Source organism: Pteronotus mesoamericanus, unplaced genomic scaffold, assembly GCF_021234165.1.
Source record: "Pteronotus mesoamericanus isolate MK-2021 breed Mesoamerican mustached bat unplaced genomic scaffold, CSHL_Meso_final contig_130, whole genome shotgun sequence".
NCBI classification, from domain to species: Eukaryota; Metazoa; Chordata; class Mammalia; order Chiroptera; family Mormoopidae; genus Pteronotus; species Pteronotus mesoamericanus.
The window spans coordinates 2,695,976-2,709,100 of record NW_026555060.1 but is presented as its reverse complement, the minus strand read 5'-3'; the positions used below and the strand labels follow the sequence as shown (position 1 = coordinate 2,709,100).

The 13,125-nt window shown below is 32.1% G+C and overlaps 1 protein-coding gene across 5 annotated transcripts in view; it reads left to right on the top strand.

Annotated features, from left to right (window-relative positions):
• Positions 1 to 13,125, top strand: part of ANKRD17 (ankyrin repeat domain 17) — a 149,456-nt gene that overhangs the window by 23,856 nt on the left and 112,475 nt on the right. The window contains exon 1 of one of the 5 annotated variants that reach the window (XM_054591513.1): positions 4,580 to 5,149. The exons of the other annotated variants lie outside the window; for them this stretch is intronic. Within the exon in view, the coding sequence (XP_054447488.1) occupies positions 5,096 to 5,149 (54 nt within the window). The 5' untranslated portion in view covers positions 4,580 to 5,095. Of the gene's footprint in view, positions 1 to 4,579; positions 5,150 to 13,125 lie in introns of those variants that run through there. 5 annotated transcript variants of the gene reach the window in all.

Sequence of the window (13,125 nt, the reverse complement as noted above, 5' to 3'; positions counted from 1 at the left end):
TCCACTTCCATATGTACACATACATAGTCTGTGGCTTTTGCTTCTTCTTTCTCTTTTTTGGTAAATAATTGAAGTTTTTAACCTGTCAGGGAATGAATTTATGTGATTTTGGGGGGATAAGGGACAAAAGTTAGATGAGAGGAGGTGTAACTTTCATTTGTGATTTCTTGGAAAACGGAAATGATGAGGAACTAAAAATAAGCCCTAGATACGGGTTTTGAAACTGATGCTGTTTCCTGATCTGGATTTCATTTGTAGGGAAGCAGGTAGTCGTCTTCACTGTCAGAGTATATATCCAAGTTGTTCAGAGGGTAATTTGGTACCAAAGTTTTAAATACTTATATCCATTAAGAAATTTAACACATGGTTATATCGAGGCATGTGCAGAATATGTGTGCCCTTTCATTGGGCCTGTTCATTGCAGCGTTATGAAATGTTAGAAACAATGCAAGTGCCATTTGGTAGGTAACTGATTGAATAAACTGTAGAACAACTCTTCAGTGAAAATTGAAGCAGTTATCAAAATCAAAGAGATCTACATGTGCTCATCTGAAAAAATTAAGGAGAGAAGTATGCATACTATGTTTCCATTTGTATTAAAATAATCTTACCCTAAGATATGCTTCATATATGTAGGTTATTCTGGAAGAATATACTAACTGTCTTTTAGGAATTGTGAGAGGTTACTTTTCCCTGTATAATTTTTTCATGAGTATGTATTATTTTGTAGATAAAAACCATAGTTAACAAAAAAGTAAACTATGAAGGTAATGAAAAGAATATTACCCTGACACATTAGCCATGTATTTAAAACTACTTAGTCATATGTGACATGATTGATTCTGGAGAGATAAATGGTAAAGTCATGGGGATGGTGTTTGATAAATGTATAGGCTTCAGAAATTTGACCAGATTTTATAAGCCTTTTAGTGTAAATTCTGTTTAACTCTTTAATAGCCTTATCTCTCATTTATGTTCAGTCTAAGCTGTTTTACAGTTGAGTTTCATATTTCTGCTAAAATATGATTTGCAGAGTAAAGAAAAAATATAGGTATTGTAAAGTAATGACTATATTTCATACATTTTGTTTGAGAGGTGAAGTGGGTTCAGATTTTGTTTTTATGTAGGTAGGTGAAATCATTACATTACATTTGTCCTACCACAAATTGTTTGTCCTTGTTTTGTTTGAAAATGTGAATTTTGAAAAGTCTTGCCCTTTCCTAAATTGAAAAAAATATATAAAAATATATTTGATGGGAACAGAACTCCTTTACCTTGATTTTTGATTAATCTGGGGGAATAAACATCAACAAAATGTTAAATCTTACAATATATGATTGCTTGCTGGTCAGTACACTTCTTGTTCAGAAACCCTGTGCAGGTCCTAAATAAAGCTGTAAATTTTAGAGGATTCTTTTATTGAGCCTTCCTCTGTCATCACCTCCTCCCTCTCCCCCCCGCCCGCTGCTTTTAATGGCAAGCTTTTCTCTTCACTTTGGACATTTGAATCTTCTCATTTTAGTATTTTCTTTTATGATTTAAGTTATTTATTGGTTTAGTTTGCTTAGCTGTTAGTATGTTAACCACTTTACACTTTAATGCTTTTGCCATTGGCATAAATAAAAGATTTTGTAACATTGAAATCCATTTTAGGCAGATGGAAAAAGTTTTTTTACCTACGAGGTGAAATTGAAATGGAAGGAAGGTGGCTCACTTTTAAAATATAGGGTCTTAAGGCAGATGCATATGAATTTCCTTTCACACCCTTTTGACTGAGTATCTTACACTGTGACGTAGATCATCATATTAACAAAAAGGACCAGAAAATAAAATTATTTATTGTATAGAAAAGAATTACAGAGATTCTGAAATATATATTCTTGTTTATATTTACTATTTCTTACTGTGACCTATAGGTAGTAGTCATAGAACAAACGTTTTTTTCATCAGAAGTTATTCTGATGACAGAATAATTTAATGAGAATTAGGAGGCGTTACTGGATATCAAATGATTCCTTTATTCATGCATTTATTATTTAGTCAACAATACTTAAATTACTGTCCTATGCTAGAGACTGCTGGCCCCGGCTATATGTTAGTTATCAAAGTGTTGTCTACTTTTGTCAAACTTCTGCTCTGTAAGGGAAAGAGAAGACAAATGGTATATAAACATCCATAATTCTGTAGAAAAGCCATAATCACATATTTATTGGTATAAAGCTTAACAGTAAATATCAGAAAACATAGGAGAAGCACCCTAGGAAGGGAAGAAGAGAATGATTAGTTTGATTGACTTGAGCCTTAGGAGGCCAAATTTCTTGTGCTGTAAAGCTGGAAAGCCTTTTTGGTTTATGGGAAATGAGTACTCCAACATGAGAAGTCTTTGAACTCAAACCTGTCTTCGCTTGCTTATGTTAGAGGAAGGTTTGAGAAAGAAACTTTATTTATGACTTCTCTTAGTCTAAGGATGAAGCAGTTTATTTGAAGCATAAAAAAAATTAACCTGAGGTCCTGAAATAGTAAAAGCCCATTTGCTAGTTCTCTTTAAACTAGATCTTAACAATGGAAATTATTTTGTTTGAGAACTCTCCAAATGCCAGACAGAACCACACATATTAGGTTGGCCAAAAAAGTCAGTTATGTTTTTTCTGTACAGTGGCTCTAGTAGTGCTCAGTTGTCTTGAACTTTATTTAGAACAATTTTGTTACATTGTATTGTGATAGGTGTCATATCAGCAAGCATTAAAAAAAATCAAAATTGGTGAATTTTTGTGCAGCCATTTTAATTTTGATGATGGAAAGAAATATGCAACATTTTTGCCATATTATGCTTTATTATTTCAAGAAAGGTAAAAACGCAACTGAAACAAAAAAGATTTGTGAGATCTGTGCAGTGTATGGAGAAGGTGCTGTGGCTGACTGAATGTGTCAGAAGTGATTGGCGAAGTTTCTTAGTACTATTGACATTTTGGCCAAGTAATTCTTTGCTGGGGGGGCTGACTTATGCATTGCGAGATATTTAGCAGCACTCCTGGCCTCTACCCACTAGAAGCCAATAGTGGGAGATAGCCGACATACTCAAAGTATGCAAATCAACAAAGTTATTGGTGAAAATGAAAAATGTATCTATTATTTTACGGAAAAAACGTAACGGACTTTTTGGCCAACCCAATATATAGTGTGAAGGAAAACATTTTTAATACCATTTGTTTTCCGTTAATTTCACACAGCCCTTTATCAGATTGTTCTTTGTTTGAGTCCAAAGTCTGATATATAACTGTGTACTATTTGAGGCTTGATCCCCTTGTCTGTAAAATAAGGATAATATCACCCAGAGGGTGTATAGTAGATAGCTCAGAGGATGTACTCTGGGACCAACTGCCTGCATTCAGATATTATCTCCTCAACCTAGCTCAGTTAGGAGTAAGTTCGACAAGTTGCTTAAGCTTTCTATGCCTGAGTTTCCACGCATGTAGAATGGAAATAATAGTACCTTTTGTTCTTTTAGGATTATTGTGAGAATTAAGTGAGTTAATATATACAAAACACTTAAAATGGCATATGGCATATAGTGAGCACAGTGTAATTATTAATGTTACTGTTCTTTTAAAATATTGTTTAGTGTTATTATGAGGATTAAGTAATGTAATTATGAAAAAAGAAACATACTGCCTGACAGTACAGGTACCTCCTAAATACCAGAAACTGAGCAGTAGAGACCATCACATTTGATCTTCTTATAAATCCGTAAGAAGAAATTTTGTCTGTCCTGTTGACTATCCCTAGAACAATTTCTGATAAACAGTAGATATTTCATGTTGAATAAATGTTACCTCATTTTACAGATTAATAAACTGAGGTCCAAGAGAACTACAAAAATCTTTGTACTTTGGAGAGACTTACTGGCAATCCCATTCATACCACTTTCTCAGCATAGAGTGGGCCATATGTGTTAACAGTAACTCCCTCCTCCATTTTCCTGTTGTTTTTTTTAATTCTTCTCTTTTTTGTTAGGAAATTTTAGACTGGAAGAGCTCTTTACTTTAGAATTATAATTAGATTGGTTAATCTGCACATTAAAGGATCACTTCAAATTGAGTTTGTGTGGCACTTTTAAAAGTGCAGGGTTGTTTTATTAATGCCACAGAACAGAAAACATTGTTCCTTTCCCACTGATTTTCTTCTTATTCCCGAGTACATAGGGAAGAAATTTGACAAAGTAACTTTACTAAACTGAAGAGCAATTACACTAATGAATATAATATAAATTGGCTCTGTCACTTACTTGCTTTTTAATGATCCAGATACAATATTTCTGAATTTCAGTTATCTGATATATTTTTATCTCTTGTAATATTTATGATAAGAGGAGGGATATTTCTTTTGTTAGTAAGTGAAATTAAAGGCATTTCTAGAAAATGAATATAACTGTATTATGTCTTGCTTTAGTAACTGTAAATCAGTGGGATGTTCCTCTCATTGTCTTAGATATTTTCAAACAGATTAGCTTATAGAAAACCAGTTACCATTTAAAAAAAACTGCATTAAGGTAATTATTTTTGACACCTCAAGTCAGCATCTGTAATATGTATGTTATATAATGTATTTGTTTGATGTAGCAAATTGCTAATTTGGTTTTACCTTGTTCCCTTTGCATGTTTAATACAGCCATTAATCTCACTGCAAGGCTTTACGAAGGATAAATTGCTATGTAACCCACTTCAGCCTCTTTTGTTCAACCAGGAAGCCAGGCGTGTTAAATAGTTTTAAATATATATGTGTGTGTGTGTGTGTGTCTTTTTTGAGATTTTTAGGATTTTACATTTTGAAATGGTAAAATAAGAGACTTTATCTGTTTTGTCTGTTGAAATTACTTGACAGAAGTTTGCTTTGGAATAGAGCTTCTGTATCTTTAAAAAATACAGAGCGAGTCACCCCCTGCTCTTTTGGTAGGTGCCTGGCTAGTGAGCAACTAAGCTGCTTTAGGCATGTAATAGAACATTCCATTTCCTGTTCCCTTGCTGACACAGAGGAGTGTTCCTGCTGGCAATGATCTAATCATAGTGCAGTAAGAAACATGGCAGTTTGATAAAACATGGTGGAGACAGCGGCTGAAATGGAAGCATATGTTCTAGAAGACATTCTTGAGGTAGGGCTAGAATTGTAAATGAAATGAAAGTTGAAATCTAAACAAAGAAACCTTATGTGACGGAATTATTTTACAGATGAATAGATTAGAGGAGAGAGCAAAGAGAGGCAGAGCATAAAAGCAAGATACGGTCAGACCTTATTCCGTGTGAGAATGTGCCAGCCTGATTCATGTGATTACTAAACAAGTGTAGAATTATTTTGTTTAAAGTTCATGTTTTATAAATTGTAAGGTACATGTTTGATAATAAATTTTAAAAAGAATGGGCCTCGGACTTAATAAAAAGCCTGTGCTGGTGGTGACCTTTAGATTAACTCATTAGAAGGTGGGGTCTGAAAAGCAGCTTTGAGTAGGTTTAGTATCATATGTCTTAGAATTCATTTACATATCTAAGCCTCTGCTTGTAGTTAACTATTAAAAACAACTGGTTATTTTAGTTTTGGAAGTAAAATTAAGGACATATGTATATCAGTCTAATTGCTTAATTTAGCTGGTACATTCTGGTTCTAGATTTTTCATGTGACTTTGATTATTATAAAATAAATTACTAAATAAAAATTAAACGATCCTAAAATTTAAGGTAGTAATGCTTCAGAGCTCCTAATAAAAACGTGCATTTTGAGTCATGAGAATTTTAAATTTTGATTTTTTCCCCCCTATCAATTTTATAAGAACCTACTTGAGTATATAAATCAGTTCAAGGAAATACATGTCAAAGTGAAACTATAATTGGTTTTTACCTTGGATATTGTATATTGTCAAACATTTGCACTTACAGGTGTAGATATTTAAAATTCATTTTCTTATCTTTAGGGTTTTTCCCCCTCATTAAGGTAAGACTGGCTAATTCAGATAAAGAGGTTTCATGATGGTGAGTGGTATTCCTAATACTCAGACTGTTAAGATAATTGATTAAATATTTCCTTATTTCTAGGAAGAGATTTGATTAGGGGGAGAGGGTTTGAGAGAATAAGCTGCAAAAGGAAGCTAGGCGGGGTTAGCAGGAGAAAAAAGCCTATGCGCATTATAAAGTGCTGCATGATCAATGAGTATTTTCTGGAGTCCCTCAGTGTGTGCTTGGAGCTGACATTGCAGCAAGTCTCATGGTTGTTCTGCAGGATGAAAACTGATTCCATTGTACTACCTAGCTTCTTTCAGACACCTGCCAACATACTCTTTCCTCCTCTCCTGACAGCTTGTTGTCTGAGTTGAATCCTCTTGTTAATTTACATTATTTCCTTTCTTTTTTTTTTTTTTTTGGATACTATTAGTGAGTTTCCTTAGAAATGATACGGTGAATTATCTACTTAGAAATAGTGGTATACACACTTTCATCAAGGAACTTACATAAATAGAAATGGTCACATGACTTTAATGGTTGAGTTTAAACAAGTCTAATTCAATTATAAGGTTCCAGTGCTTCATTATAATTTGCTTTTTAAAATTTTTGTTATGGAATTTAAAGAAGTGTACCAAATAGGTTTCAGTAGGTCTATTTGACTTTTTTGTTTGCCATTTAAATTTTCAGTAAATAATGGATTTTAAAAGTCTTATTTTCTAGGAAAACCTACTCGAACATAGTTTTGTGCCTTAAGTATAGATTTTTCTAATAGTGTCTTAAAAATTAGCTTTCTGTGATTCCCACTAAAATTGTTTAATATCGTGTTAAGATTTTACTGTACCTAAGTAGTTCATTGTTACTAGTTATTAAAATAACCTCTGTAATTTTAATTATTTGTCCTAATTTTCAGTCTCTCTTAATTTGGTTCCTATATACCTGTTGCGTTAAACCATAGTAAGCGAGTAGTTTTTTCTTTATTTAATATTATTTGACCTGCTAACTCTCTGAAGCTAAGTGTACCATTTTCTAAAATTTCTCATTGCAAGTGAAGAGATGCAATTACACAGCAAGTTTTCCAGAAATTTACTTTTATTTGTTTAAAGGATTAACCCCTTGTACAAATGTCCAGTAATGAATAATGAATACCACAGTGACTTCTTTATACCACAGTGACAATTTTATTATTGTACCTAATACTGAGCTATTTTAAGCCTGTTACCTTAATATTCATTTTTGTGACTTTATTGAGCATCTGGAATTTTATGTAGATTTCTGCTTATTTACGTTAACCATTGGACCCCTTCTGTTTTTGTCTGTTTTCTAGTGTAATTGGGTTCTTTGAATCATACATTTTTTGTTGTTGTTCTGTTACATTTGTCCCACTTTCTCCCCCCTTGATCATCCCTTCCTCTCAGACTCCCCCTCTCACAGTCAGTCCCCACCCTGTTGTCCATTTAAAAGGCTCTCTTCTTAAATCCAAATCATCAGCAAATATTGTGCAGATTAATTTATATAATGCTATGGTCTGTGGTGGTTGTTCCATTATATAGTTAAGAATTGTTATTTAACTAGAATTTTTAAATGATCTTTAAAATCTTAAGTAAAATATTGTAAGTTTCTAAAACTCATAAAACTGGAAAATGTTGATTTCAACTTGTTTCATTTCTTCTCAGTTATACCAGGGTAACAGATTAAATTGAAAAATTGTTTACTTAAATTATCCAGATAATCCAGTCAGTAATTTTCTCCTCCTAAGCAAGTAGTCAAAGTGTTCTGTTCCTTTTGTTCACCTTCACTAATACTGAGGGAAGTAGACAAATACAAATGATAGGAAAGGGCTGAGAGCCTGTTTGTATATGTTTTCTTGTATTGCTAAGACATTATTATAATTTCAGAATTTTGATACTTTTCCTTTAAGTCATATGTGATGATGGATCTTAGTACTGAGAAAGGTCAGAAGAGAAAATCCTCCAAATTTTTTTTAAAAAATATACTCCAAGTTTGACCAAATGCTGTATATATAAACCTGAAGGTTTTTTTCTTTTTTGTAGTAAGAATATACATGTAATATGAGAGGTCATTTTAGAAACCTTTTCTAATTTTATTTATAATTGAACTGGTCTTAGTAGTTTTCTATAAGAATTGTTTTAGAAATGAGAAATTTTCGCAAATACTTCTTATTTCAGTTCGGAATGCTTTGTTCAGCGTATAGCATTTGCTATACTTTTGTTTTAAATAGGAGCAATATTTATGAAAATAAAAATATTTACCGTTAAGTGTGATAACTTTCATGCCCAGTCTTGTTCCTTTGTCAGCTAAAGGCAGGGTTTCTAACTTCATCTGTACTTAATTTTACAGGTTGTAATACCTAAAAGTCTCAAATCTAAAAAAAAAAAAAAAATCAAATTTTTATGTTGTTTAGATTACAGCAGGTTGAAGTTTTGGTTGAGCCCTTTTTGGTTATTACGAAATCATACCTTTCTCTGTATTTATCTGGACACCAGAGGCTTTTGGTGTTTTTTTTTTTTTTTTTAATTAGATTGAAAGAGTTATGGGAAAGTTGTTATTTTGTTTTGATTTGTCAGTTTTATTGGCTAATGGTAAACAGTGCATTCTGATTCAAACAGGAATCTGCTTGCTGTTATTTTAGTTATAATATAAAGTTACTTTTAGTAATATAAAATCTCTATGAAGTAGACTTTTGACAAGTACTTCCTATATATCTTTTCTATAAAACATATTGGCTTATATGGTATGCATATGTTTCTAAAGTTAAAGTCCTATATTTAGTATAATCATGCTGACATTTTTCACTAGGAAGAGTTGTAGCATTTCTTAGGACATAAGTATGTATGTTGATTGAGAGACAGAAAAGTTTAGCTAACATGTAAATTATTTGAATTGATATATGTAATATTTTTAATTTATTAAAAGGTTTTGGAAGATTAGACACGTTGGGTAGATTGAATCTTACAATTTCTCTCCAGTACTTACTGAGCACATTCAGTGTGCTAGGCACTTGAAATTCAATGAGATTAGTCTAACTAATTTTTCTTCACAAAGGTAATAAGATAAAATGTCTACCATTGATAATAAAACATTCCTGAATTTAGGATGCCTACTGATATTTTACTTCATTTGTTTATCTGAAGAGTTTGAGACACATTTTTCAGCATTCTGAATTTAGAAACAGGTGTTTTTCTTTATCTGAGCACCTTTACATTATGTCTTTAATGCTTATTTTTGTAATTGTTATGTATCATTATGGATGTTGGGCTATTTAGGTTTCTTGGGTCCCAGTTTTATCCTTTTGTCCATAAAGATTTTTCTATTAACATTTAAGGCAGTATGTTCTATGTATGTGTGTATATATACATACATACATACAATGCCCTCACATATATGCTTACATATACTCTGCATACACATATTTGTGTTCCTGATATATTATGCATTATGAATATGTATGCTTATTTGAAAGTGGAGTTTACCTTGAATGGGATGTAGAAGTTGCAACATTGCTTTCACACCCCAACTTTAGGGGAATGCAGGGAGAATAGTAGAAGAGATACATTTATGATAACTAATCTCTGTAAAGAAGACTGATATTTTAGTGGAGTATGAAGGCTCCAAACAGCTTTCAAAAAGGTAGTATAATTAGAAATATGTGAATTAGTCTATTACTGTTATATGAGAGTAAAGACCAGGTTGTCCAAATGTCATTAGTCCCACATTAAATCATTTTAGTTCAGTGGTTAATGCATGCTGTAGGGAATGAATTCGGAATGGTCTACATCATTCATATACATGCAGCAATATTGGCACTCTTCTGGTTCTAAATTGTTAGGGGCCTTTGTTCTGACACTTGACTAAAGAACTTACTCTACTATGAAGTGACTTGATCACTACAAGGTTGGTGAGCATCGAAATCCTGCTTGACCTCTGTTGGTTTAGTATATAGTTTCCAGGTTTGCAAAGACCCTTTCAGGATATATTTATAAATGTTAAATGTCTGTAAGATAACTTTGGTTTAATAAGTAGTTAGATTAGTATTGGCCATTAATAACTTGGTCTTGGATATGGAATCTCCTTTCAAACTAGCTGGGTATATGTTGTACATAGGATGCTCTCACATAGTTTTATGGTACAATAACAAGCACATTAATTAATATTTATTAAAAATTCAAGTTATATAGAAGGACTGGGCCAGGTGCTACACAAGTATTGTTTTTTAATTCTCTAAATGACTCTGTGAAGACATAGATATCCATTTTCTATAATGTTTGTAAGGAAAAATTAAGTAATCGTATAAACATTAAGCCCAGCACTTACGGACATAATTAATACTAAACTGTTAGCTATTTTTAAGTGATAACCCTTATATACTATTTTATGCTTATAAGTATTATCCCCCATTTGATAGAGTAAGAAAATTTTAGCTTCATAGATGATTAGAATAGCAGTTATCAAATTTTTTGATATCAGGACCCTTATACTGTTAAAAATTATTGAGGACACAAAAGAGTTTTTGTGAGTTATATTAATAATTATATGATAAAATTAAAATTTAAAAACATTTACATATTTAAAAATAATGGGTTTAATAACATTTCATGTTAACATACTTTTATTAAAAACAATTGTTTTCCAATGAGAAGAGTGGCATTGTTTTACATTTTTTTCAAATATTTCTGAAGTGTAGTTTTAATAGGAGAACTAGACTCACGCATCTGCTTTTATGTTCCGTCTGTTGCAGTACATTAAATTGGAGGAAGTCTAAGAAGAAAATCTCACACTTATATGTGGATAAAAAGGGGAGAATATTTTAATAACCCTTTTAGATATTTGGATATCCTTCTTTGATATCACTTCTAAAACTACACAAATGATAGTTTCTTAGAGGGTATAGTGTGGAATCTGAATTATGTGAATTTTCTGAACTTTGATAGGTTAAAATCCATTGGTTTATTGCACATTTTGAATGGATCTTTTACCCGTGCTTAATTTTCTAACATCATACATTGGTCGTTAGGAAAATACTGGTTTACTGACTTCCCAACACTGCTACAGTATTTTTTTAAAAATCACATTCGCTAATATCACCACTAATCTCTTTAGAAAAGTGAAAAACTGGGAAAATGTCACATTCACAGTGCCAGGTATGTTTGCCAAATTTTTAATTTTTGCTTTAAAGCTTGATTTTCGTCACTGATGGCAAAGTGGGTTGTTTTCTTTGAAATGACATGCTCACTTCACTTATTCTCAAGAAAATGTCTGCCACATGAGTCTGAGTAACCATTCTCTGTCTTAAGTAAAAATGATATTCCCTGAAGAAAAGCTACTGGTTTAGCTCTCATTTACACAAGTGTTTTTGTCGAGACAACTATTTAATTAGGTATGCAGTAGACATTTTTTCACTTTGCTACAGAGAATAATAAAAAGTCATTTTCACCTTTAAAAATTTAAAAATTTTTGTTTTTTAGTGCTTCATAATGGAACTAGCCTTTTCTCCCTTTAGTTTTTCTTTTAATTGTGAGTGCATGGCAGAGAAGAATATGATTGGCGCCATGGCCTTGATTCGTATTAAAGGGCCAGCAGTTTTATCCATCATTACTTTTGTATCATCAGTGTAAATGTCAACAGAGTGAAACAGACAAATAACATATTAGGATTATAAAAATGTTTTGACGTCGTAGATCCTCTGAGTCATGGAGATCCCTTTGGATCTCCATCCTTCAACTACAGTTATAGCAGGTTCAAGAAGTGGGAAAAAGTTTGTGTAGGAATTTGAATATTGCTTCTTTTCAAAATCTTATCGGAGGTGACCACTAGTTTTTATCCACTCAAGAGGTTTTTTTTTTTCCCCTCTGAGACTAATTATCTTTTATATTGTCTGTGAAAATGAAAAATAGGATTTCGTTAATGTATATCTTGGTTATCCAGAGACTAAGCTGTTGGTTTCTGATTCCTTTGCTTGGTAGCAAAATGGAATCATTTAGAATCTGTACCTTCTTGTATTTATATTTATATAAACATGTATATTTATTTGGACTATATTTTTGCCGCAATTAGAAATTGGCATTGAAATCATGTGTTTTCTAGGAAAAGACAAATGTCAGTAACATCTGCACATCTCTTTCCTCTTCTCAAATGCTGACTCTTCCCAATTCCAAGTTCTAAGCAGCTGTTGACGAAAGTTGTTGAGCCGTTGTTAAATTGCTTGTTGGTGTTCTCTGCTCTTTAGTCTCTGACCTTTTATTATTTAGCCTCTTTCTCTGACTTTTCATACCTGCTGCCAACTTCATTTTGATTTCTTTTTCCTGCCATAGATTGCCCAGATTCTGATCCTGTACATGATGTTTGGAAAACGTGATCAGCCCAACTCCTTGTTTTCACACAGACCTCATTTGCTGACCTTCTCATTCATCTGACTGGAGTTTATTCTTAGCTGGTTCTAACCTTGAATTTATCCAGTTGCTCCTTCCCCAGTGCTTGTCACATGTTCTGCATTTGTAATTTATGCCCTGTCATAACAAAGGCTGACATATATTTGTGTGAAATGTTGTAAGCAAGTTTGAGAAATACAATTTCTAACTTCTTATATTTCATAAGGCAATCCTATTTAAGATTTTCCAAAAACGTGCTAGTGTTTTAAGTGTTTATACATATTGGAAAATTTTCCTTTTTAATATTTTGTAACATTTGTACAATATTTTATCAAAGTATTTTTCTTGTTTCTCTTTCGTATTATTTATAGTATTCTTCATGAAATAAATAGAGATAACAGTAAATAACAAGGTTTCTCGTCTATGAAACTATCCATTTAAAGAACCAAAATATTAACATTAAGCCTTACATATGTCATTTAATAAATCTTGTCAAGTGGATCATTTTATATTTTATGAATTATAAAGAGTATCTTTTATAAAGTGATAGGTAAGTGAGAATGCTGAATTATATTGACATTGATTTTTAGGATTTTCTAGGTACTATTTAATGGGATTCCTCTTTCATTGTCTTGAACTTTTAGCATTATTGTATGATTTTCTGTGAATAGTTTTAGTCTTCCTGGTGTCTTCAGTGACTTAACATTGTGTCTCAAACACAGTAAATGCTTGTCTTTCATTTTAATTCG